This window comes from Idiotropiscis lumnitzeri, chromosome 3, assembly GCF_059441095.1.
Source record: "Idiotropiscis lumnitzeri isolate Australia: NSW breed Sydney's pygmy pipehorse chromosome 3, RoL_Ilum_1.0, whole genome shotgun sequence".
NCBI lineage: Eukaryota > Metazoa > Chordata > Actinopteri > Syngnathiformes > Syngnathidae > Idiotropiscis > Idiotropiscis lumnitzeri.
Window position 1 is genome coordinate 11,356,371 of NC_142393.1, and position 27,835 is coordinate 11,384,205.

General features: G+C 40.5%; 1 protein-coding gene across 6 annotated transcripts in view; it reads right to left on the reverse strand.

The window, feature by feature from the left end:
• syt6a (synaptotagmin VIa) overlaps positions 1-27,835 on the reverse strand; it is a 77,249-nt gene that overhangs the window by 27,051 nt on the left and 22,363 nt on the right. For 5 of the 6 annotated variants that reach the window (XM_088290219.1, XM_088290217.1, XM_088290218.1 and 2 more), the window contains exons 2-5: positions 8,021-8,420; positions 5,449-6,010; positions 3,782-3,902; positions 2,402-2,573 (exon numbers count right to left, since the gene is read on the reverse strand). In XM_088290219.1, coding sequence (XP_088146345.1) covers positions 2,402-2,573; positions 3,782-3,902; positions 5,449-6,010; positions 8,021-8,420 — 1,255 coding nt within the window. Of the gene's footprint in view, positions 1-2,401; positions 2,574-3,781; positions 3,903-5,448; positions 6,011-8,020; positions 8,421-25,744; positions 25,825-27,835 lie in introns of those variants that run through there. The other variant, XM_088290222.1, reaches the window with a different exon arrangement.

A 27,835-nucleotide genomic window follows, 5' to 3' on the forward strand; every position in this document is an offset into this window, starting at 1 on the left:
GATGTCAATTTGAAAGTAACCCCACCAAACAAAGCGAACAAAGCTAAAGTGAGCTTATTTTTCGTTCCTTTTTTTTTTTTTTAAAAAGCCTCCCATAAAGTCTTCCGGCTTCACCACCACCCCCAAACCCCCTCCCCGAGGGAAAGCGCGCCCCCTCAAATTAAACTGTGCAGAGAGAGATAATGTCTTTATCGCCTCCCAAAGAATTTACTTTTACAAACATTCCATGTTGCCTGTGCACAAAACACCCGTGACAATAATGTCAAAGGGATAGCATCACATTGAAATTACATTCCAAACGTAAAAAAGGGTGAAAATTCTTCCATCGTGACATATTAAACTAAACTTGGACAAAAAAAATCTTTTGGTTAGGACCATCAAAAGCTGAACTACTCACATTAGGGTTCCCAAGATAAGTAAGTAGTCATGATTACATTGATGATCAAAATCATTGACGACATTTAATTTAATAATCAATGTAGGAATTTTTTTTTTTTTTTAGCTTTGTTTTTTTTTTGTTCCTTCAGACAGACTCTGAACATTCCACGCTGTTAGCTGACTTTCTATCTATCTGGCACATGAGCAGTAGCAGTAATCTGGGTCTGCAGTCAACCGAGAAAAGGTTCATGGCTATCCGGCGGCCATGAAACTTGAAGGTTTTTGGGCCGTTACTAAAAATACTAAAGAAGAATGCGTTGCGAACTTGCAAGTCAGAACTTGCCTGTCGTGGCAGCAGCATGATGCACGAACATCTACATTTTGGCTGATTACATTTCTAAAGAAGAGGGACATCAAACTCGCTAAGATATTTGGCTAGTTAGCTTCTAATCTGAGCATCAACGTTCATGAGCTACTTACTAACAACAGTAAATGTCATCTTCAAGCAGATGTCGAGTACAAAACAAATCTTGTACCCCCACTGGACGGCCATTTTGTCCTCTACTGCCACCTGCTGTTGACTGAAATCAACATCATAGTGCTCAATTTGCAAACGTTAAAGCTTAACTATTTTCTATTTGGTTGAGTGATGTTAGCAACACAAATCCATTGGCATTTTAGTGTCAAATTTGAGTTAAGAGACTAGCATTCCTGATACAGTACAGTTAAGAACTTTGTTGAAAGTTTAATGTACGTTATGAAAATAATGTTTATTATTAGTTTACGCATACCTTAAAGACTTCAAATTGTATAATGATGGTTTTACAGTCATGGAAAAAAAATTCAGATGACCATGTTTCTTGTTCGTGTTTCTTGCTTGTTGCTGTGATGCAACCCTTGCTCAAGAGACCCGGGATGTATTATCAAATTTGAGACCCATTTCCAAGCTGGCTTTTATTTTAAAAAGTCTAGAAAAAACAGTTCGCGTGCAGTTAAAATCGTTCTTGCATGAACATAACATCATGGAGGCCTTCCAGTCAGGTTTCAAGATGATGCATTGTACAGTGTCAGCCCCGTTACAAGTTTTTAATGACAACCTCCTGGCAAATGACACTGGAGACACTATGTGTCTGGTTTTGTTGGATTTAACAAAAGCGTTTGATACGGTGGATCACAGCATTCTGTTGGCTGGTTTGCAGCACCAGATGGGCATTAGTGGTAGCACTCTTGAGTGTTTTAGAGCCTATTTGGCTGACACAACTTTTTGTGTTAGTACTGCTCCACTGCCATACGGTGTCCCACAGGGTTCAATTCTGAGGCCTTTGCTGTTTTCATTATATCTGCTCCCTTTGGGTTCCATCTTAAGGAAACAGGATTTCCTTCCACTGCTATGTCCCGCCAAGCAAGGAAGACGCTTTCTCATTGAGGCCACTTTTGTCAAGACCCGGAAGGCACTGAATTTCAAATACAGACGTCATGTGATTGGTCCAAGTGGTCCTGCTGACTTGGGCAACCTGGCTCCTTATCTAAAGCCAACAGTCTCGAACTTGGTTCTTAAACTGGATAGTGATTTTAAATTGGAGTGGCAAATTGGTGCTCTTGTTAAATCCAGCTTTTGTCATTTTAGGCAGTAGGCTATGATGAAATATTTCCTTTCTCAGCATTACTGTGAAACACCTCTCAGCTGGATTACTGTAAAGCACTTTATCTTGAAGTTAGCCAATCAGCCATCAGGCGTCTCCAAATATAACTGCTTGCCTAAATGCTGCTTCTCATCTTTAAACCCCGTCTTAAAACTCTTTTTAATTCTTTGGCTTTTGACTTTGCTTGAGCCTTGGTTTTAGTTTTACTAATTTTCTGCTTTTTACTGTCTTAATTTTTAATTAGTTTTATTGTTTGTTGTTGTATGACTTACTTTTGCTCAATGTACAGAACAAGCGTAGTGATTTTCTTCATTATTCGTAGGGTCTTTTAGATTTTAAAAATCAGTGAATTAAAAAGCGCTGCGTGTGTTCTTACGTACAAGTCGTAATCCATGACTGAGATGTGCAGGCTGACGTGGTCCATGCTGTCGGGCGGGATGTCAAATATGATGGCCTCATTGTAGGTGGGATTCAGGGTGTTCTTTTTAATGCTGGTCTTCTTCTTCTTCAGACGTCGCCCATCACATATTAGCGACACTTTGACGTAAGGATCTGGATTGGAGAAGCATGGCGATTGGAAAGAAGTCAGTAGAGGACAATAACATTTATGACAATGACAATAATGAACCGGTATATCAACCGCACCTGTTATGTCGGCCTCCTGCGGAGTTTACGAAAACAGTGGATTTTATCAATTGAGCATGGAAATTCCAGATGTTTGAACAAACTACCATTATTTTCTTTTGGGGGAATAAAGAAAAACATTGCATGCAGTAGACATCCAGAAATGAGCAGCACTGGTGATAACCAGAAGTTTTTCCCATACAATTTAATACATCAGTGTGGATGATGAGGATATTTAAACACTAAAATGTGATAATTGTAATCCATGATTTTTACAACGAACTGTTTCACAAAAAAAAAAAAATAATCATAAAGGTTTATAATCTTGTCAAATTAAAATGTCAAATTAGACTTATTGCAGGCTACAGAACAGAGGTGGAATTTTTCCTTGATAAATCAAATCATATGAAAGTATGTCAGAAATATGTCATTTGAATCAAATGATCAAATTAGCAAAACATTGAGATTTCACCGAAATTGAAATTGGCTGCATTAAAGCACCCCTTGATGCTGGATTCTCAATTTTGTGAAAGGTGGTCTAATAAATTAGAGAATTAGAGAAATCCCTGTGAGTGCAATATTTTTTAATGGTACAATAAAATGCATTTGTGGATGACCAGACCTCCCCTCAATAAAGGTCTTACACCTAATAGACACATAGTAGTCCTAGTCGCAAAATAAAACCCCACAAACTATATGAGGAAATACACTAATCTATATAAAGTCTCCTATATGTGCATAATGTATGAACCCCGGTCGAAAATTATGTTAAAAGCATAAAACTCTTGGGATTAAAATTGTGTCTCACGTTCAATGTCATTATACGTCTCAAAGGCAAAATGTCGCAATAAATCCCAATTATGGCTGAACTATGGCATTTAAAGCACAATAAATGTCACAATTCACACGTGGTATCAGTTCTGCAGGGAAACACGGGATGGCAGGTGATTATTAAAAAATATAAATAAAATCAGGCTCTGCAGCAACGTTCTGAAAATGGCTTGCTATTGCACGCCTAGTCTGTGAATAATTGCTCGAATAAACAGAGAGACGGCTTGCTTGCCATTTGCGTGTTTATGATCTGAGACAACCGTAAACACATACACACACACACACCCCTGCACGCACACACATGCCTGAGTATCCAGTGATGTCCATAGCCTTGAGATTTCTGCACTTGATGACAGTCAGTGTGAGTCTTCCAGCAGTGGGCAGGTAACAGAGTGAAAACATGATCTCCCCAAGGTCGACACTCTCCTGAGGATGGACACACACAGGAACACACGCACGCACACACACGCACACAGGTGAGCAGGTGAAAATGTCCCCAACTAGAAGCAATAACAGCATGACTTAAACCCAATGAATCGTTTTCGAAGCACATTTAGTATCCTGTCCCTGACCGGGTACATGTGATGAATGGTACTGATCATCCCAGAGGCCCAAAGGTGCACTATGGTTCCGCCTGTTTACACAGAAGTCAGTACGATTCTCCTGGTCCCTTATGCTTAGAATGTTCTGTCAAGGCTTTGTACATTTAAAACACTGGGCAGCTTTGGAGCACGTTTCTGTGTGAGTCTCTTCCCGTCTCCACCTCAACATTTAAGCATTATAAAGAGATATTAGGGAACAGGGCAGGGCGGCCATCAGGGATATTTTGAATTTTGTATTTTGGGCCATTTAGTCAAACGTTATTAAAAGTTTTGTAATTCATCTCAGAGCAACAAAAACTACTGAAAACATAGTAATGGGCATGCCAGACCAGTAGTTGGCGATATAAATTTGGAGTGCAATTTTTTTTTCCATAGAGTGGTCAGGGTGACACAACATGTAAGTGTGGGATGGTCATAAAAACGTATGCGTGTGCATTTGCATGCTCATAACCATTGCTGTAACTGAGAAGTCATTGTTTATCGTACCATCCATGGTCAGAGTTTCATCAAATAAAATGCACACATATCTAGAAATTTGCTCAACACACTCATAATACAAGCAGGATTAAGTCTAAATCCAAAGCAGCGTTTTGCTCAGGTTATTTTCCAATTTTATTTTCAAATATTTAACAAAAACAGATTCTTTAAGAGCAAATGTGCACATTTGTCCTTGAAATATACAGGCAATCTAAAAGTATTGTGACAGATTGCCAAGTGATCTAAGATTCTGTGTGAAAATGGCAGGAAAGTCTCAGGTGTCAAAATTTTCCACTAGATTTGGGCAGAATTGTTGTGCTAATATATTGTACACCCTCATATAAAAAAAAGTGTCGTAAACAAAGACACAACTGAAATATTGTGGTCTACAATTGGTCGACACTGAACCCTTGACATGCTCATGACCAGTTTTCAGCAAATGAATCAACTTAAGACTGTCCGAACTCAGTTTTCAGAAAAGAAACGACAACAGTGACGTGGCCTTCCTCTGGTAAGGAGCAAGCGAGCCAAAATCAGGTGCACGTCATCACACACCTAAAGCTGAACATCCGACGTCCTTGTCTTCCTGTGCTGTGGTTAGGAATTCACTTTGAAAGGTGTGAAAGTCGAGCTGTGATGCGAGAGCACAGCCGTCAAGTGTTGTAAAAGCGTAAAGTGACACTGCTGGGCCGCGGAGATGTCATCCACGCACGCATCCGCACTCGGCCGCACAAACCACATTGACTATGTATGGAATCGCACGGCCAGAAACGCTCACCCCGAATTTTGTCTGAACGTAGCATTAGACTGATATCGACAAGAACGGATAATAGAAACTAAAATATGAAATCACACCTCAAACAATGCATTAAAAGAAGACGTTGTATTCTTACGCTGGTGGCGTAGTCGATATCTCTCCATATATTCGTTTCCCGGGATAGGTCCGACGTCTCAAACAGGTTGTCCATCACCACCTCCCCAATCATGTCGTGTCGTGAAAACCTGTCAAAGTCGAAAACGCTCATGTGGAGCTTCCTGGTTGCCAGCTCGTCGTAAGGCACGGGAAAGTGGAAGCTTTCACTGAAGGTGGGGTTGAGGGTCTTCCGATGGACGCGCGTCTGGAACTTCTTGCGGTCGGGGAGCAGGTAGATCTTGACGTAAGGGTCGGACGTGCCGCACAAGTCCTTGGCCGGAAGGTCGACCGCTCTGATGATGTTGACAAGCAGAGACTCATTGTCGTAGTCATACTTGAGAGAGAAGTTAATCCTGCCGCAGTTTTTGCTGCTGCCGTTCTTGGAGGAGTCCTCAGAGTCACACGTTTTCTGCTGATAGAGCTCTGGCTGAATACGGCCAATGCTTGTGGATTTTTCCTCTTTGTCCAACATGTAGTCGTTTCCAAGGTCTAGACTGCCCACCTGCATCTGCCGGGGAAGGTGCCTTTTGAAGGAATTGTGCCTGCAAAAGGACAAGAGACACTTGGAAGTTTTTCAATTTCTTAAAATTGCCTTTTTACCATAATGATACCCTTATTGAGGGTTTACAAATTGCTTTTTGATTAATGCTACGCAGTCTCAATGAAATATCTGTGACATCCTCTCTAAAAAGCCGCAGGGCCGTGCTGTCCCAGTGAACTGAGCCACTCAACCTGTCGACCTCAACTCTGAGGTGTAGTAGCGGTACAGTGTTTGTTGGGGCTAGAGTTTGACACAGTTGGAGAGTCACAAACTAAAACGTTTTACTGAACAGGTCGTCACTTTGTGGTTCATTTTTCATGTTGGCATTTGCATTATGTTTAAACAGCTAATTCTCACTGTGGCGGGTATGCTAGCGTGCCACTTCTCAGAAGCTAACGCTAATGCTACCTGTACAACAGAAGACTGGAAAGAGACAGTTGGAAAACATCTCATACCTGCTCACTTTTAGAGATAAGTCCTAAAGTTTTTAGTCGCAGCTTCGACTGAGACAGGGTCAATATTTACATTTACAAAACTACAACTGGATTCTTTTAGGGTAATTTTTCCCCATAATGCAAAATTTTCTGACCATGCTCACTTATGTTTTTGCCAGTGTTTCCTCTTCATCTAAGCCACTCTTGTGATTGTTTGCAGTTTCCCATTTCTGACTTTATTAGAGCGCATCTATTGGTTGTCAAATTGTGTAATGTCAATGCAAAGACGGAAAGATTTGTGAGGATATCAAACAAATTTGATGATGTCATAAGGACAAAATTTGGAAAACTCCGATCTAAAACAGACTGATCTACACTTAACGATTGAGATGAAGGATAGCGTGCTGTGACTCTAGTAAAACTCTAGAACAGGCGTGGGCAAACTACGGCCCAGGGGCCACATGCGGCCCGTTAGACGTTTTAATCCGGCCCGCCGAACTTGAAAAAAATTAAATGAATAAACCTTGTTCATGTTTTATTTTCTAAATACTGTGGTTTTTGTAATGCTTTCGTTCACTTTCATTTAAAATTAAATGTATTTTTTTTTTCTCCGATGAGGTGATGTTACCAAAACACTCCATTCATCTGCATCAGACGGTTCAGTGGCTTGCTCAAGGAAACTTCAACATGGTCACAATGGCTGGGGATAGGCCTAATTGATAAGGTGTATTTGGATGATTCATGTGCTTTCATCGTCTTGTTATTGTATCAGCTGCGAACTTAGTGATAAATTGAAAATAAATGAAGAATTTAAATTCAGGGACAAATAAGGGCTTTAGTCCAACTTTTGATTGATTTGTTCATTGATTTGTTGTGTCCTCCAAAGAGTTTTCTACATCTTAAGGCAAAAGTATACCATCCAATAATTTTTTTAAACGTAAGCACTTCACGTTGATAAAGTCAAAGTTGAACAGATGCTGCTCACAGCGAATCAGCAATGACAAAGTGACACTGATAGCATGCCTCTTGTAGTGTGCATGCACAAGTCATTGCGGAATGCCTGATGAGTCATTGAGTTCAAGCCCCGCGGGAGCGTGCGCCTGCTTTAATTCAAGGACAAAAGGATTTAAAGGATGCCCGCTTGATGACGAGCTGGCAGTCACTCAACATGCTGAAAACATGCAATCGTTCACAGCGTTTCGTCCCCTCCGCGGAAGGCTCCCGATGAAGTCGTCACATGTAATTAGCTTCAATGTAATGACTTGTAAGAAGATGCAAATGCCTTCGAGGTCGCTGACTTGTTACATAACACGTTACAAACTATCCACGTTTGCTTCAAGATGATCAAAGCTAATTATCTAAGAAGGACTTTAAATATCATACAGCAACAAATGTGAAATTATTCTCCTCACCTACAAGGCGACTCGCTAGTGCACCGCAATTCAAGATTAAATGAAGTACAGCCTAGTTTGTTTCTATTGTTTGGTCGATAACGATATTGCTTGAGATGAAACCATCCTGTAAGTCTGTCACACAGCTTGTGTATTAACAATGCGCACACATGTGTCATAACTAACCGGGTGGAGGAAGCAGGCTCAGTTGTTTGCCTCTGCATGCGCTGTGTGCGGCGCAGGAAGTGCTCCCTCATGGAGAGTTGAACATCAGTGGGGATGTCAGGCGATGTATGGCTTATCTTCACCGCAGCCTCCAGGAAGCCCATCGGACCCACGGGGTCCTTCACTTTCTCTGTTGCCATGGTAACCGCTGGCTGCTGCTGCTGGGGACCGGGGGGCGACGGCAATGGCAGCAAGCAAGGCAGCTGCAGCGGGTGGTGCTCCGGGCTGGGGGACGGGGCGAGGAAGCTGGCTTTGCTCCGCCGAGGCGGACCGCACCGCTTCCAGGAGCCAAAAGCGAGGAGGCCCAGCAGAACCAAGCCACAGAGCACAAACACACCGAGCAGGAGGCCAAAAGTAGCGTCTGGTGACGAGCCGTGGGATCCAGGAACACAATATGGGAAAGCAGATGGCAATGATGAGGGTGAGAGGACAAAGAGAGATGTTGTATTAGGTCAATATTCTTGCACATAAGTCACTGTCTACTTATAACACTGTAATTCACATCCAGAGGCTTGATTCTGCAAAATAAGAAAATAATTTGTTTTGCCCTCTTTTGGACAGGTAACCATAATTGTTCAATTTGCTAACTGAAAATGACATCACAGTGCCAAAGGGCACAGGTAACAACCATAATGGCTCGCTGGATTTTTGTCATGGGATCATTGCAGGCACTGTTATGTCATTTTCAGTCAAGTCAAGTCAAGTCAAGTCAATTTTATTTGTATAGCCCTTAATCACAGACAGTCTCAAAGGGCGACAGCAAGTGGCAAAATGGACACCCCAGGAGATGGATACAAACACGTGCATTTTTCTGTTTAATTCATTTTCCGAAAACACAATATTAATTACAATACGGTGTTTAGGCTTGTGAGGACACATGTTCCGTGAGGACACGTATCCTCACCATCATTGTAAAAAAAAAAAAAAAAAAAAAAAAAAAACTTCCCTTAAAAGTGAATGAGAGGAGCCGTGTTGATTGGCAGCGACTGAAGATTAAACTATAAGTATTGCATTATTTTTGCACCACAGACTACTGAGTTTTGAGCTCTACTCTGCATTTTTGTTTTGTTTTTATTACATCTGACCGAAAAATCACAATTCCTTAAAGTGTGCAGACCTAGCACATATGAAACCATTCTCGCTAACATTAAATATTCTGAATAGGCTGACAATTGATAGTTTTCAATAAAGGCCACATGCAAAGTTCTGGAAGATGGGAGGCAGCACGAGTACCCACACAAACAAAAAAACATATAAGCAAATTAATATAGTGATAATAATAATGAACAAAAACTATATACACACCAGATAACACATCTAATGGTGGTGATATACAGTGCATGGCTATATCTCCGTTGTGGGAAAAAAAAGAAAAAAAAACAATCGACGGGGCAGCGCAAACTGGTGGAAAGGAAAAAATTGATAGTCGGACAAATTACAGGTTAAATCTAAACTATTTAAATGCTAATCCAATAAGGCTCCTGGGATGAGAGATGATGTGTCAAAACGGCTAACAGAAAAAGGAACCTGGTCAGAACAGTTTAGTTTGAATGCGTTTGGAGAAAGACTTGGACACCGGCCGAGGATGCTGACAAGCAAGATGCGCGCAGCCCGAGGGGCAACAGGCAAAGCACGCCGTTTCTTGATTCCATATAATCATATTTCAGCATCTGATACCTGGAACATTCCCCATTCGCCCAAGCCTGAATTCAATTCCCCACATTTTGCAGCAGTGTTCTTTTCCACGCACTGCGTTGACTCTAATTTATCTACCATAGCTGAGTGCTGCTCTCAGAAGACTCGAGTCTCCATGTAATAGTGCACAGATAGCAGGAAGCCGCTTTAGGGCACATTGAATTAGCTTTTTTCCCCTCTCTTTTTTTTTTTTCCAGAATGTTTACTGAGCTAAATCTTCCCCCGCTGAAGACAAAGAGAAACTGCTGGAACCTGCAGGCAAAGATGAGTTCATTTCAGATTGGTTTTCGGTTTTATTAATAGAGGAGAGCAGATTGTTTGCTTTTGGCTTACATCTACATAATGTACATTTGTTAGGCTGTTTAATCTTCGACTGATGAAACAAGAGTGGACAATTTGCATCCTTTGAGTAGATGGGGGGCGGGGGGGGGTCTTGGGGTCAAAAGCATGTAGTGACTATCACATTTAGGAAACAAACTGTGACGTGAAATGAAACAATTTACTTTCACTCCTAAGATGGCTTTCAAGTTCCAAACTTAATTAAATGGCCCTCTTAAGATTTCTGCTCTTGGTGAACTCTGGTCTGAGCTGTCCACAACAACTCCAATACAGAAGCTCCGCTGAAATTTAAGTTGAGTTTGCATCATATATGCAAGGAATAATAAATGAAAATGAAATAAAACACAGTCAGCAAGCGTATCATGATATGTTCTAAATATGGCTTCCAAACCTTAAAAAAAACGTGTCACACTGCTCACTGAGACATTATGTATTTTTTCCCAAGGGGACACAGCTGTTCATTTCAAAGGACCACCTGTCAACATTAGGAACATTATGTACTTTGTAGCCATACTTAGCACTAGAAATTTGACTTGTGGGTTGATAATAAAAATAAAAAAAATAAATCACCAAAAGATGTGAAACTCCCCAATGAACACAATTCAGGGTCCAGTGGCCAGAAGGGCCCCACATTGTTGGTACAATACCAGGTACAGTGCAAATACGAAGCAAAGGATGTGGTTCCTGAGGCTGCTGAGGAAACACGGCCTGCCACAAGAGCTGTCGAGACACAGCAGTCATCAAATCAGTCTTGTGTTCATCACAACGTGGGTCGGTGCAGTCACAAAAAAAGGACAAGATCCGATTGCAACGGAAAGTTAGGACATCGGCTGTTGGTGATCAATACTCCCCAGCGCTGACACTTTAAAGCACTCAAGGACCGTCTGCATAATTGCACATCCAAAGTTGCATTACATGTACTGGACACTTAATAAATGGTGCAACAATTATTTGCATCATCTGCACAACCGTCGTAGTACTGCACAATGGTACCTCTACATTCCGGAAAGTTGATGTTTATCGTAATGTATTGCCAGTGTAGCTCATACTGCCGGAGACAAATTCCTTCTGTTTTTTACATACTTGGTCAAAAAAAGATGTTTCTAATTCTGATGAACAGACATTGATACCACATCTGAACCATGACTGATGGCGTGAGGTATGACTGGTGTAGAATATTATAGTCGGTCATAACGGGCATTGATGGTAGTTGAAAAGTTGTTCCGACATCAATCCGCCCACAACTGTTCCTCAATCGTAACACCCCGAAATGACTCCCATTTCAGTCGAGATTTAAGCAAACCTGAATTGTGTCCACCCACCCATCAACAGGCATCTGGAAATAAATTGGACTTTGTATTACACATGGTTGGTAAAGTCAACTCAAGACAGAAGGTAGTCCTCAAGAATGATCCTATCTGGAGATAAAAGAAGGAGGTCTGTGTGGACAAGTCAGATTTCATCTTTCAAGTGTTCAAATGACACAAATAATCCCTTAGCAAAGAAGTTCTCCAAGTGCTTGATTGCTTTCTGATGTCATATATCCAAAAATCTATCGTCAAGAGTCATGGGTAGGAGTTTGTTTTGCGACGGTCCTTCTTTCAGTCCTTGTGAACCGCCGATCGAGTATTAATCAGATGCCTCAGTATCGGATTATGTGTCGGATTGTTTATAGATCTGGCATTTAATTATAAATTAAATCACGATTGAGTTTTTCCTTTTCGGGATGTAATCCAATTTGTGTCCAAGCAGCGTCACTGTCAAAGACAAATGATATGAACCTCAACTTTGCAGTTTTGTATGAATTGCCTAACATAAATATTGAGAATTTTTACAAGAGACTTAGGTATGGATTGAAGTAAATACCGTAATCAGTGTTGCATATTAATTTTGATGCAATCACAAACGCTTGGTCAGGCACGCAAACATGATCAGTCTTCTCCATCGTTTCTGCAGGTTTTATACGTTAAACTTTCTAAAGACATAAAAGAAGAATATTCCTTTTTATTGTCGAGCGTAAACGATGATCTTCTGATTGAAGGAAGAAGGGTGTTATTAACATATTTCATGGAATTGTTCAGCTGGTAAACTTCTCCCGTCAGCCTCTGTGCTCTGTGCTACAGCGCGAAAAGGTTAATGAGGGAACGATTGCGCCGCCACACCGCCGCGCACTCGTCAATCAGACGTGGAAGCGAAAGGAGTGTTTGCCATAATGACTACAGAAATAGAAACGTGCTAGCTGAAAAACTGCTAATCACTTTAGTGCGGCAAGGAAAGAACAATGTGCGAATAATCCTGTAGTAGTAAAATGTGGACAGGCATGACTGCAATCCAAAAGGGAAGCCGTTGGTCTTCCTCCGCAGACACACGGCTAATGAAGCGAAGCGTATTATTCCCGCCGGACATGAGCTCCCCTGACAGCGTGAGAATGGAGCGACCTCCATCTTTTTTAGCTGCACTATTAATGATTACACCGCCGCCTCTGCAGGAATGGACTACCGCCGGCCCGCAGTCGATCACCGGGCTCTTTTCGGGGCTTCCTTCACGCTGAGAAACACTTCTCGCAATCGATACTGCCAAAGTGAAATCAATCGGGCTCCTTCAGGTGGTTGCTGGCTCTGCAGCAATGTGCAGGCAAGTGAAGTTTGATGAGAAAAAAAGGTGTTCAGGCCTGGATGACTTGCACAAAAGCAGGAGACCACCTCCACCGCATTCCAGTGACAAATTGCACACTTAAGTTTACTATTTATATTTTCATTCTTTTTTTTTTAGATTGACAAGTGTTTACAAGTCGGCTCATAAACAGAGAAAGATGGCAAATTGATTCCTGAGGGGTTTCTCTTCTAATCAAACTGTGTTTCTATGGTAACCAGGTCATCTGTAAGAAATCAACTCCAGTAAAAAAAAAAAAAGAAAAAAAAAAAAAAGGGATTACACTTGGTTGGATAACATGGGGTAGATATACAATATATGAGGACAATCTTGTTAAAGAACTCAAGTTTTCACTTTTTGCTGAAATTCTGGGACACGAGCATGTGCATGGAAGGCCAGTAGGTGGGTCATTTCAGAAACAGAATATTTTCTGTCCCTGTCATGAAATTTCAAATCATCCACAAATAATCCACATGCAATTGGGTAAATTATATTCGTGAGACAGAAAGGATAGGTTAATTTCTCTTGGCTCCTGATGACCAACAGATCATGTTGAAAATGATGACTGTGTTTAGTGATTCCATCCAGTGGCGGCACAAGGCAACATGGATAGAGTTGCCAGATTTTTTTTTTTTTTTTTATTTCTATGGTTTGGTTTTTTTAAAGTGTAATGGCATGACATTGCTAAAAACAATGTAGTTGTAAATGCAAATAGCGGGAATTTAATGAGGAAACATCACTAGACTGTAGTGTAATATATTATGCTGCGCAACGCAACTGCAAAAATTTGCATCGTGACAAGCGCCAAGAGTCCGTTGAGAAACCGGTCACTTTTCAAAATAAAAATGTTTTCAGCCTCTAATAATAAATAAACCACAAGTACTGATTTTTTTTCTTTCATCTGTGTGGTCTAAGTCAAAGTCAAAGTGGCCCGCGGACCAGTACCAGGCCACAGCCCGGTGGTTGGGGACCAATGAGTAACAATGCGAATCATTGGCGTTTGTATGGGGAATTTGTAGCCACCTTTGGAGTCGCCCACTGGACTGTTCTTAGAACTGCCCTCATGCCTCCTGTCACTGTGGCTCAAGCAAATTGAGGACATTCGCATTTCACCATTCTCTAACTACACCATCAAAACTGTCCAAAAGAAGCACTCACACTAATGCTGCCCAAGTTGTCACCATCATTTAACATTACAATTTTTTGATACAAATAAATTATAAAAAGTTGTTAATCACTGTGTATTACAATAATACAAATATATAAGTAATAATATATAATAAATAATAAAATAAGGTGACAATTCACCCTTTGAAGACGCCGGAGAGAGAACAGGAAGGATTTTGCAAAGTGACACGATCACCTCGGGGCATTTAATACCTGCAGGTAATACACAAACACTCAAAGTTGAGATTTTTAAAAGGGTCGAATTTACTATAAATGGTGTTATTCCATTGACGCTTAAACAAAACAAATGAGCTGATTAGCTCTAGACATTTCCACCTGCTTAAACTGTATCGGGCTTTGTCATGCCTTTATTGGTTTTAATTTTTCCAATGAAAAGTGGTTAACTCGTTTTTACACTTGTCTGATTTAAATATGATGAAATCCATCCTTTCATTGTCTCGACCACTTTTCCTCATTAGGTTTGCAGGTGATCTGGAGACGATTAAAACTGACTTTGGACCTGACTGGTTTTGAGTGAGTTGCAGGGTACATACAACCAAACAGCCATTTGCACTCACATTAAAGTCTAGGGACAAATTTCAATCGACACCGTGTATGTTTTGCTGCTGTGAAACATAACCAAGGTAAAACACTTGGCGTATAATCAGATTGCTAAGAGGATGTGCTGTGATGTCCGTCGCATGCAATGTGTTTGGATTATTCAATTTCATTCACGTACCGCCAAACGCATAACAGATGCTCTTCTCAAGGCACATTACAGAAGAAATGGCGCAGGTCTGACAAGAAGCATTCTTCTCACAAATTCAGGCATCTCGTACCCGTGAGCGTGACGAATGTCACCTGTGAAGCAGCGTGTGACTGACATCTGCTATGTACCTGCGAGGTGTCACTGCGACAGAACGAATGAAAACATTCAACAAACACAGCGGGTTTTTTTTTTTTCTTGAATAGACGCAGACAAAACGGGAGTGCGACCATTATTTATATTTTTGGCATGCTCGCTCAAATGCATGTATTGCGTGTTTTAATTGTGAAATGGAGTAAATTAAAAGAAACTTCTGTGCTTGTTGAGGAGGATTGACATAGATGTTGGGAACGTCCTACACAGCAGAATTCATCACAAAATGGGATTTGCAGATTGCAACGTTAATTTTGAAAAGCTATTTCTTCAGCATGTACAGGAAGCTTGTCGTCTTGTCTGCTTTCCCCGAGGGCGGGAATAATTCCCACTAATCTCGATGTGGGCACCTCAGCCATTTTTGGAGTGCTTATTCTGTGGTGTCTTTTTCACAAAATCCCATAATCCCACCCCCCACATCCCCAAAGCTCCAGCACTTGAGAGGAGGTGTTAAGCGCCTGTGGATAAGTCGGATGTGTGAAACCACGGTGGAGGAGAAGGGCAAAAAATGCTTTTGACATTCAGGAGATGAGGTAAATGATGCTCATGTAGGAGTTGTACAATTAAGTGCTTTGTCCTACTTTGAATATTTAGAAAGCTACTTTCTCACTAAATTGTCGCGAGTCAATGATTCAATTAGTGTACGTTCCAAAAACGGCATACCCCGGTGTATGGTTTGATTGAAATTCGCTTTTAATGTGTCCTCACTGAACACACAGAAGCTGTTATACCCTTCAAGTGTCAATTGATTCAACCTTAACCCACTAGAAAAGTTTAAAAAAAAAAAAGAAATCAGACAGAAGTGGAAAATGTTTTTTTTTTTTGTACGATCATGTTCTCCTCCAGGTCAAAGGTAACTTCACATCTGCTTCCCTGTGGATTCCCATTGGCCACTGGAGCCATGTGGGAAATGGAACAATTAACCTTCTAGTTGACCGCAAGCGGCTGTCTCTAACGAAAGGATTGCAGTCTGTCTGTGCTTGCACTGAGCAAATATTGAAATTATATTACAATATTTAAATGGGACATGCCGGACGGGTTCGGTGCTTCCACTGTTGATTGTACAAACGTTGGGACAACTCTAATCATCTGAAATTGACAATGTTTGTAATTGTATTAGACTTATTATCAGCAGGCAGTAGATTTCAGTTTACTTTCAGTCGCATATCGTCTAAACTGCTGTATTTGTCATCTCGACACTGGGCTGGGAAGAAGACGAATACAAGAGAATAAGAAGAAGAGGTTATGGTATGGAGCTAGATTTGTAGTGAACTAAAAATAAAGTCACCATCAAAGCAGCAAGACTCCAGGGTTAATTTGCATACTATGTGGAATATATCAAAGTTAAGCAGAACATTTTTTTTTGTTTTACTATAAAGCAGATGTGGGCAAACTACGGCCCGGGGGCCACATGCGGCCCGTTAAACGTTTTAATCCAGCCCGCCGAACTTTAAATAATTAAATGAATAAGCCTTGTTAATGTTTTATTTTCTAAATACTGTGGTTTTTCAAAGACATATATTGTTGTCATGCTTTTGTTCACTGTCATTTATAATTAAATGTTTTGTTTTTTTTTCCCGATGAGGTGAGGTTACCAAAACACTCCATCCATCTGCTCCTGGTCCGGCCCCTCTGTCAAATTTTAGAACCCATTGTGGCCCGCCAATCAAGAAGTTTGCCTGCTACAAAGAGTGCTTAGGCAGACTACATCCTGGACTGGTCAGCTTTTAGTGGCGCGGCACATTTAGTGTAGAGAGATCCTCACACTGGGCCTCATTCACTAAATGTGTGCGAGCAAAAATTTGTGAGCCAAATCAAGTAGGCCTAAACACACACACAAAAAAAATCTTTCATCCCATTTCCAGAAATTTACAGTTGACAAACGACCATTACAATGATAACAGGGACACACGTCGCCCTCGGCTTCCTTGTGACGAAACGCCAAGTGGCATGTCGTAAACTATGTTTCGTGTCGCTTCAAATGCTAATGTTAAGAATTTCATCAATTATAAACGTCTCCTTACGGATGAATTTTTATGGAGTAATATGGGCGTGGCTAATGCGACCAACATGGGCCCTGTCCGTCCCTTGTCAGCCACAGCCAATGGGCTTCGAGAACATAATTTCCTCATCACATGCAGGCGTCGCACAAGAATACACATATCCCCCCCAGAAAAAGAAAAGTCACAGATGCGCACCAACACGCACACACACAACCACACACACACGTGTGGTAATGGGAGTAATAAAAACAATATAGGGAACATGTCATTGAGGTCTGTGGGAGTGAAGGGTATACAACAGTGTTATTTTTTATTTTTTTTTAATTACTTTTTTATTGTACCAATAAGTCTGTTCTCTGTTGTTTGGTTGACTCAAACCGACTGGGCGGGCCTGAAATACTGATGAGAACTTACAGATGGACTCAAGCACTGACGAATGCCCTTTTCTGGATATGCGTGCAACTTTCCCACGCATTTATTGAATGAGGCCACACTGCCGGCTGAAGTCAGGCATTCAATTGATTTGTATGATTCAGAGTGATTATCCCACGCTGGTGTCAAATTTAGGAATGAAAAACATGACATCCACCACTCACGTCCGCTGAGCGGCGATTTCTCTGCCTGCACCTCAATCAAATTCACCAAAATTCAAGTTCAAAATGTGTGTGTGCACAATTCAAAGGCTCATTGGATCCCTTCCAAGCCTCTCTCCATTATGTCAAATTAATTTACAAAGCACTAAAGTGTCAACAAATCTTGGAAGTCGCTGTTGAAATGCAATAAAAACGCAATCGCCCTCAGGAGGGGAAAATGTATTGTTTTGACCTTGTGTAATATCAAGTGTAAGCAATTTGAAGTGTTCCAGATTTATTGACAACTGAAACTACAACCCGCCTGTGAGGAGGAAATTCAGATGTGTTCATGCCATGCAGCGCTCGACAAGGCATTATTGCACAATGATTTATGCACTGATTGGGAGAAAATAAAGGTACCGTATAAACAGTTCCAATCAGTCACACATGACTTAGGTTCTCAACCACCATTTTTCCGTGATGTAACCTCTTTGAAATATATATTCAGCCAAGTACCCCTGAACCAGCGTAGAACATTTTTGGATAAAAAAATAAATAAATAAAAAGACTTTAGACATGCTATCAGTGTCTGATTTATTATACTTTAGAACCTTTCAAATTTGATTTGTATTGGTCCGCAAAAAAAAAAAAAAAAAAAAAGTGTCCTATTTTGGATCATAGAAGAGATTTGTTATCAGGTGTTCAACTTGGCTTAAGCTACGAACAAAGACACCACATCTGAATTCAGATTCCTCTTGTTACCAACGTGACATTCATGTTTCGTCTTAAGATGGCGCTGCAGATGCACTGGTTTCATGCAACTGTTAGCAAGTTGCTCCCCACAGAAAAAAAAACACAGTGCCTCAGGTTTTCTGCAACTTGTTGGGTGTAAAGTGAAGATAAAATAGAATCTTCAACATACAACCGGAGTTTTGCCTGCTCTAGTTTGGCCTTCTTATACATTTGTGCCTCCGTTTTGTTCGGAAGACTTACGCTTCAACCACGACTCCATTGTTTGCGTTCTCAAGTGTTTGGACGGGTAACGAGAGGTGGCACGTGACAACTTGGGTCGAACCATTCACCTTTGGGGGGGGAATCTGGGTGTTTAAAATAATGAGATTGAATAACCAACGTTTGTTGTTTGTTTGTTTTATTTATTTGTTTTAAGAGTTCCTAGATCTTACATGTTTTGGGAAAAACTTTGTTGGATAAGTTTGTGTAAGGCGCTTCTATTTTACTCTATTCTATTCCAGTGAAAAGATGTACAGCAGGGGTGTCAAACATACGGCCCGCGGGCCGGATCCGGCCCGTCTGGTGGTTTGGTACGGCCCGGGGAAGAAAGCTGCATTGTATAAAAAAATATGAATTTTCTTTAAAATCTGTAGTTCTTGTATTATCCGCTAGGGGGCGCAGTGTTTTAGTACATGTAGACAACATGAAAGCAACACTGCGGCGGAACTAGGACCACCTTTAAGTTCCACAAGGCTGTTACTAAATGTTTTTGGAACATTGTTACTATCCCTGTGATCAGTTTTATGCACAACACACTCAAATATATGTTTAACTGTGTAAAGGTGTTGTTAAAATTGCACATACTTTATTTATGTTCTTATGTTGTTCTCTTGTTCATAATATATTGTTCATAATGTAAAAGGAAAATTCTGTTAATAAACATTTTGATAATTTACTTATTCTTTGCACTGATTATTAGTATTAGTGACTAATACAAAGGAAAAAAGTGGGCTTATTGTTAGTTCTATGTAATTTTGCAATGAGTTTACTGGTCCGGCCCGCTTGATCTCAAATTAAGCTGTATTCGGCCCGCAGACCAAAGGGAGTTTGACACCCCTGATGTACAGTATTGTTGTTGTGTAGTGCAGGACACATCATTATGTAATGCTAATCTAAAACTATTAAAACTAGCGAAGGGCCACAGCAGGACAGGAGTAAATGTGAGCTCACTATTTGCCCAGGATATGTTGGCGGTTTTATATAATGACTCATTGCAGTTTGCTCAAGCTTTATGATATGAATGACTAACAATATTACAATCCATTTATAAACAGCTTGCACCAATCGTGTCGGAGCAGCACAGCACGATTCCATCCAATAATAATAAAGATGGACTTTATTGATGTGGCCTGTGCTTGCTGCATGAATGCTTTCATTTGCAGCAGCATCACAATAAAAAACCAACAGGCAGCCATCAGGCTGTGCCAACACCACCAAAAAAAAAAAAAAAGGCAAAATGGCTCCCACTCGTTTCCAGTGGTACTAATTTTCATCACCAGGGATTGTAAATGGATTTGCTTCATCCATTACAAACACGAGCTCCAACCGCCTGCTCGGTGATGCTCCGCAGGCTTGAAATGTCGCATTATTGTGACGAATTAATACAACTGCTAGTAAGCCTGTCGAGTGGATTGCCGGCGTATGAGTGATGCTGATTGAGTGAGGAGGCATTTTATCGGCTTAACGTCTTGCATTAGCTCAGAGAAATAGTTTGGGGGGGGGGGGGATTTTTATTCGATTTCAATACAGAACGGCATGGCGATGCCGTGGTTACAAGATTCAGGGTTGGAATCTCTGCTGCAGCCTTCCCCATGTGGAGTTTGCAGGTACTTATCTGGCTTCCAAAGCAATGCATGCAAGGTTTATTTAAGACTGTAAATTGTCGCAAGGTGTAAATTTGAAAATGTAAATGTGAGCTGTTGTTTGTCTATAGGTGCAAAGCGATCCCTCCAGGGCCGAACTCAGCTGGGATAGGCTCCAGCTCACCTGCACACCTAACGACGGCAGACTGTTTGGAAAATGGATGGATATTTTAATACGTCGTAAGGATGCTTAATGTACTCTGATAAAAGTGTTTACTTGAAGTTAATGTTTGCTGCTTGTTAGTATGACTAATAATATTTGCCGATAAGTAAAAGCACAATTTCTAACAGCAATTACTGGTGAAAGAGACGAATTAAACATTTTAACTAATTTACTGCCATTGACGGCTAAAGACGTCAAAGATCCTTTTTTTTTTACTCGGCTAGTAGTGAATCAGTTAACTCATTCAAGCCATAAGACGTATATATACATTTTCAAAATTGTAGTCCCCGCCTCCCAAAGACGTATTTATACGTCTTAGCCTTTTTTTTTTTTCTTTTTGCGGCATAGCTCCATGTTTTTATATCTTTAGAACATAATATTCTGTCGGCCTGGCAAAATCAGTCAAAATCCAGAAAAACAATGCTATGATTGAAGTGTTTCCTCTCGTGACTGTGGATGGAATTAAATGAGTTCAGGACAGTTTGGAGAGGAAATAATTACATTGACGGTATTTAGCTGGTGGTAGCGGTGGTCGCTGAAGTTGTGATTTGCGTTTCCAGAAAAGGAACAGATATTTCTGACAGACGTAATAACGAAAAGTTTTGAATTAAAAACAATAAAAAATATTCCCTGGGTTTATGGTAATGAAAAAGCTGGACATCAAAGCGTGACAACTAAATTCAATCAACTTTTCCAAGAATAGATTCTGTACTTATATATATATATATATATATATATATATACACACACATTTGTTTTTTTGCTTAAAAAACAATAATAATTTAGTGGAAAAAATCTTAAGGATTTAATCATTTTTCATGATTAAACATCTCGTTAGCAGGTCATACTGACCCATGGACACTAATAGTGTAGGTAAGAAAAAAACAGGAGGGTGAAGAGCGTAATGATCATAATTATCCATCAAGGAGACATATGTCTTCTCCATCGATTCCACTTCAACAACACAACACAGTCTTGCTCTGAACTGGGGGAAAAAAAAAAGCCACCACATCAAATTTCTCCGAGTTTTGACCCGACCTGAGGCTATCAACGATGGCGGGAAACAACAAGTCAGCATGAAGAAATGATGCATCCATCACTGTGACCCTGTTAGATCACGCGTGGTCTGACATTTGGGCCGTGTGTGTGTTCAGATGCTCACAGCCTCATCATACAGTTGAAAAAGAAATGACCAGCGGGGTTCCAGTGATTATTACTGGGGTTATTAACCTGCCAATGGCTGGGCCTGACTCCACTCCTTACTCATCTTAATGCAACACATATCGATCAATTATTTATCCTGCAGTGAAGTAAATAAGTGTAATATAATTGCACCAGTTGAAAACGGTAAATGGATGCAAGTGAATTGCGAGAGATGAGGTCGCTGAGTTGAAATGTCAACGAAACTTAAATGCATCACGGCATGTCATATCAATCACTGCATAGCATTTAAATAGTGGCAGATTTGCAGTTTGCAGAATAAAGGATGAATAACCTGATACTCTTCAATATTCACATGGTTAGGACATTTTGAAGTTGCAAAACGCACGTAATGAACTTTTTTGCACAACGACCTAAGAAGATGAAGTAACAAGTGCTGAACTTGTTTTTCATTTGGTTGATCGATATTTATGGCCTAGGAATGTTTTTACACAAATATGTTAACCATAATGAGGATTTTAGGAGTGCGTTTGTGTAAATTGGTGACTCACTAGGGCGCATTGCTAACAGAATTATTATGATATAAATCAGTTCCACAATGACAAGCATGTTAACATCATTAACAACATAATTGACTTAGTATATTGTTCTGAATATAAGGTGCACTCAAAATTCTTTCATTCTCTCCCAAAATTGACAGTGCGCATTAATGAGTCTATATTTCAAATGGAAACATCAAGGAAAAGAAGTCGGGCAACAATTGCACATGTGTGCTTCCAGTTGTAAAACTTTTCAACGTGGAATGTTTCACAAAGATAATTCACTTCGTAATCCAGTGTGCTTTATAATCAAGATGCATTTTTTTTAACTGAATTATAGCAAGACTTTTTACAGCCTTTAAAATAATCACACAAGCCTGAAAGCAAAAAATATATATGTGGGTACAACAAGGCTACAGATCTTGAATATCATTGATTAAACATGTCTGTTTCATAGAAAGGACGAATACTCATGGGATGTGACGTAGACGCAGGTTTAATTGCTTTTACGGGTCATGATTAATTATGGTGTATTTCTTAATAACAGTTAATTCATCACACACCCTTTGATGACATTTAATCATGTTAAATTAAAACATTGATTCACTTAGTAGAACATCAGACCCCCTTGGCCCTATCCTGTACCTATAATTTGATTGTAGGAAAACCACCGCACCTGAGGAAAAAATAACCACTCGGGGACGAAAGTTAGACTTGACTGATCAGGCGTCAGTAATTTGACTTGCAATCATGACACACTCTTAGTTGCAACGCATTCATGGTGGGCACACAGCTTTGTGACAGTGTTAAGGCTGCAGATTTAGGCTTTGCTGGAAAATCTCCATAAAATAAGATTCCGAGATTAACAAATATAAGCAGAGAAATAACAAAAGAAGGAATTGGGCAGATCCGAGACACAGTTAAAGTGAGGAGGCTACATTCAAATTTTGCCAGCAGTTTTAACGCTGCAAACTCTGCCTAATCATGGCGACAGTTTGTGATAAACTGATTAATTAAAAAAATTAAAACGCAGAGTTTTTCTTGTACGTTGACCAAATCATTCATTGTTCTCACTTGAGCAATGTTGCAAACTTCCTGAAAACACTTTTCTCTGTCTCCAACTCCAATGCAGAAAAGTATTGACTTTGTGGCTTGACTGTTTTAGGAATACTAAATTTATAGTTTTCTGTATACAGGACAAAAACACCAAGATGGAATAGCCTCTGGCTGTTTTGATCTCTTGATAGATGAAATGTGCAGGTTGCAACGCCTGAGCCTTCATTGAAAAAAAATGTTTGAAGCGTCAGATTAAGGATTTTGTCACTGCAACAAATTCTGATGTGTTGTTGTGTCTTGGCCACCGAGGAGGCCACTATTCACACTGGGTTGATTTCATCTATTAAACATGAGCTTCCTGTAACAAGTGAGATCATTGTCAGTATAGCACCTCCCCTCGTTTACAAGGCCAATATTGTTTCCTCTCATGCTGTATTGATCGGGACCAAAAGGCTCGGAGAATTCACTCCAATTTTGTACCCTATTGAAACAAACTGTGCCTGGAGCAAGTTGGGAAGGGAGGCGAAGGGGGCGGGCGCAGTGATATCGCAGCAATCCCGGCCACACGTTTTCACAGAGCCGTGCACTCTTTGTCACGTGCTACCGCGCAGCCTCAGTGAGTGACATTCAAACAAAAAGTCATAAAAGGTGTCACACGAAAGGCGCCACAAATCCTCGTAGCCACACACAAACAAAGCCCGCGACAACCCCCCCCCCCCCCTTCCCGTCCATCCTCCTTGCACGCAATCATGTCAACATTGACACACATGTGCGCGGTCACATGATCTTCTCAAACCTGGAATTGTACCCAGTCGCACACACAAAACACAGCAAGCCAGAAAGGGCTACTGAACCCCCACCCCCTCCCCACCAACTGAAATTTGCTTGGACCACCCAAACGCCAGGCCAGATAATTAACTTGATTTGAACAATTTTTCCTTTTTTTCTCCACATTTCCCCGTCGGGAACTGATATTGAATGTTTATCAGCATTTTCTCAAGAATTGTCGGACCTGAATCCAAATGGGCCTCCACAATACTAGCTCTGCCAGTGCATTCAACAAAAGGACAACAATGGAGTACATCTTTCTTCTTGACATGTGCTCTGTATTACAACCACAACCCTGAGAGCAAAATATGAGCGAATCAACGTTGCAGTATGGAATTGCAATTAAGCGTGGAAACTAAACATTGAGCTTTAAAATATTTTAATTCAACCAAATTACAATGTAGATTTAATGGAGATATTGAATCACAAACTTCAATGCTGACAAAATGTTGACAAAAACTAGAGCCAAAAAAAACTAAACAAAAATCAGCTTTTTAATTCAACATTCTTTGCAATCTTGGAAAAAAAAAAAAGTGCAGTTTACTTTTGTTTTCTTCCTACTCAGGAAGGGACAAGAGTTTATGTAGGAATGAACTGAATCCACGACTGTCCATTGACTGGTTGTTACAGAATTGTCTCTTCTGTGAAACAATGGCATGTAAAGAAAGAATGGGAAGAAACAAAACAATGGCAATTGAGAATATTTGGCCTTTGTGCCAAAAGTCACATAAGGTTCATTACATCCTTGCTGAAAAAAAATTTAAAAAGAAAAAAAATCTAAGGGGTTGGCAAAAGAGAATGACCATTTTGGCCAAGAAGCAGTAAATTCTATTTTACAACCTACGCAACAATGGTGGACCATAATTTGTTTGTTTGTGACACTTCTCCATCACGCGTATGTACATTTACTACAGCACTACTGCGTCAAACAGTCACATGACTTCCATATATCACTACCTAAATCAGCGAGACTCGCTTTTTGTGTGCATGTGTATGATGACATCGCCAACTACTGGCCTGGCATCCATATTTCGGTGCTGTTTTAAAATATGATCCAAAAATAAACATTGTGGTTTGATTTGGATTTTTGCACTATTAATTTCATAAAGGGCGCTTTGGGCTACTACCAAACAAAAGGTAGTAAGAGAATCTTAAATGTTTGGGTCCCTTTTACAACTTTTCACAAGGGTATTGCAAAAAAAAAAAAAAAAAGTCAACATAAAATGAAACAATCTGCACTTACGGTGGCAGCTGTTGCTTGTAGATTACGTGGGAAAAGAAAAGGGCGTGAATACGCACGAGAGACATTAACAGGTTGCACGGTTTCTTCTTTTTTTTTTTTAGCCTCGTGTTTTCACAGCGTGGCTCATTATCGAACAACAAGCGTCTCATAGGTGCCAACTGCTGTCACAATTACACTTTTCCCTCCAGCTCAGGCTGATCTCCTCCCTATTAGCCCCACGGCTCTGGCCCTTCATCAAAGTGTCAGGACAAGAGGAAGAGGAAGAGCATGAAGAAGAGGAGGGCTGGAAAGTGACATTAAAGACACTCACGCAGAATTACAAAGCCTGACTTGACTGTTCTTTGCGCTATGCAGCAGAGCAGGTGTCTTCACCTCAAGCTCTAACACAAATTTAATAGAGCTGAAAAGCAACAAATGACGGTTTTAGAAGAAGCAGAGGCGAGTGAGATAGGAAGCCTCATCAAATATTAACACCACGGACCAAGCGATGATTTTGTGAAGTGCAAAACATGGAAGCTAGTTGCTTTTCAACCAAAAGTATAAAATGCTGAGGAAACTACAATCCTGAACCCACAAGATGAGCCAACACAACTCTTGCGACCCGTTTCCGAGCATCCCAGCAGCAAACCCACAATCGCTCATCAACAAAAAAGACAAAAGAAAGATAAGCAATAACGCTCCATGCCGTACTCACCCGTGAAAGTCACTTTTCCTTTCTGGATAACCTCACCCGCTCACTTCTCCCTCTGCCTCTCCTCACCCCCCACCCCCCCCACCCCACAACCGATAACACCACCTCTCCGCTAGCTCTATCTTTTGTCAATGCGCTCCCTCTCCTGAGCACACATACTGAGAGCCTTGCATGCACCACTCGGGATGCTCCTTTTGGTTTCTATGGCAGCGGGATGCTGCGGTGTAAAAGGGGGGGGGTAGCGGAGGGAGGGGGTTAGGTCAGATCAGACATTTGAGACTGAGCTTGCAGTGTTGGGGAGAGGAGGGAAAAAAAAAAAGCCGGTGACAATGCAGCAAAGCTGCATAAGTTTGAGCTGCATGAATATCAATGGTGTGGGTGGGCGCGTGGTGGGGCAGAGGCTTCCTCATGAATATCAAAGCAGGTGGTTGATTTGTCCGACGCATCCAAAGAGTTGTTTCATGCTCGACGTTGAATGAAAGCTGACTAAAAGGGGGATCAAAAGGAGTCTTTTAGTAATGCCATTGGTGTTTGCAAAATGAAAATAGAAATCTTGCTTTGTTGCGTAATGCAAACGACGATGACCTATTATTATGATTAACCGTGAGACTCGTCTGCAGTCCTGGCGGCGGTCATGCGACATATTGCAGCACAATCATCTTTGAGAGAGAGAGAGAGAGAGAGTGAGAGAGAGAGTGAGAGAGAGAGTGGTGGGTGTAGGAGGGGTGATCCCCCCCCACCCTTTCCCTTTGCCTCCCCCGCTCCTCCAAGTCTTCCCTCGATCTAGATTAGCATCACTTCCTCAGCAGCCTGTGGAGGTTGAGACCGCATGTGAGCGCCGCTTCCCGCTGCAGGAGTGACTAAGTAAACACAAGTTAATTGCTTTTGAATTGTGGAAAAAAAAGAATTTTTATTTTTAACATTGTTTTGGGGGCCACTGGTGAGCATGCAACAAGGTGATCCAGATAGTGTGTTTGATTGGAGAGAAAGCATCTTTTCGGTAACCATCAGGTGCATTGAGTTTAACTAAATGGTGTTGAGTTACAATAAAAAAAAAAAATTTTTAAAAAGAATTATCCCATGAGGACACGTTAAAATATCATGTCAAGAACTATTCAAGAATTTTAAATCTTATAAACATAATCTAATCTGAGTACTGTAGTTTTACGATATGTCATGGTCTGTTGTTGTCAATTTTGGTTTTTGACTTAGAACTTAATTTTGTTTTCCTTGTTCCTCTGTCTGTCTCATTAGGATATTGTGTCCACTTATGCTAGCCATTCCGGTCCCTTGATTCCTCCAATCAGCTCCCTCAGTCACTTGTGACTCGTCCAGGAGTTGGTCATTGTCTCCTCAATTGGTTTGTATTACTCTTACTCTTAAGTATTTAATTTTGGGAAACTTGCGTCAACATACTTTCATGAACTTTTCAGTCGAGTTTTTTCCCATAAAGTATCACAGCTAAAATGGAAAAAGTTTGTTTTTGACAATTTCCTAAGGAACATATTTTCACTGATTTTTAATAAAAAAAAATCATGGAGCTTTTGAAAAGATTTAATCAATCAAATATTTAAAGTCACATTCTAATTACATTAAAAAAATGTCATTTGGACAACAATTTGGACCGAGACGTAGACACAGAAGTTGTATATATATATATATATATATATATATATATATATTTATATATATATATATATATATAAAATAATAAAAAATAATGACACATAGCAGGGCTAGAGGCAGAAGGCAAACAAAAAAGCAAGACAAGGCTTGACGTTCTGAAAAAGTGTCACTGAGCAACTCAAGCTTCGATACTGAGAGGCAACAGGCCATGCCCAATTCTATATGACAAAATAGAGGTGACAAATAAAGTATCTGGAAAACTCAAGCAACCAACTCAAAACACTGTCATCCCCAGTCACAACAAGATCTCTTGACTCTTGCTTACAAAAACATGTCTCGTATATATCATGGTCACATTGATTAACTATTCATTATATTCAGTGCATGCACACTTTTACAATGAGTGCAGATTCAAGAGGCTTTTTCTTTCTTTCTTTTTTCTCCCTGCCTTTCAGAAGCTTACACTCA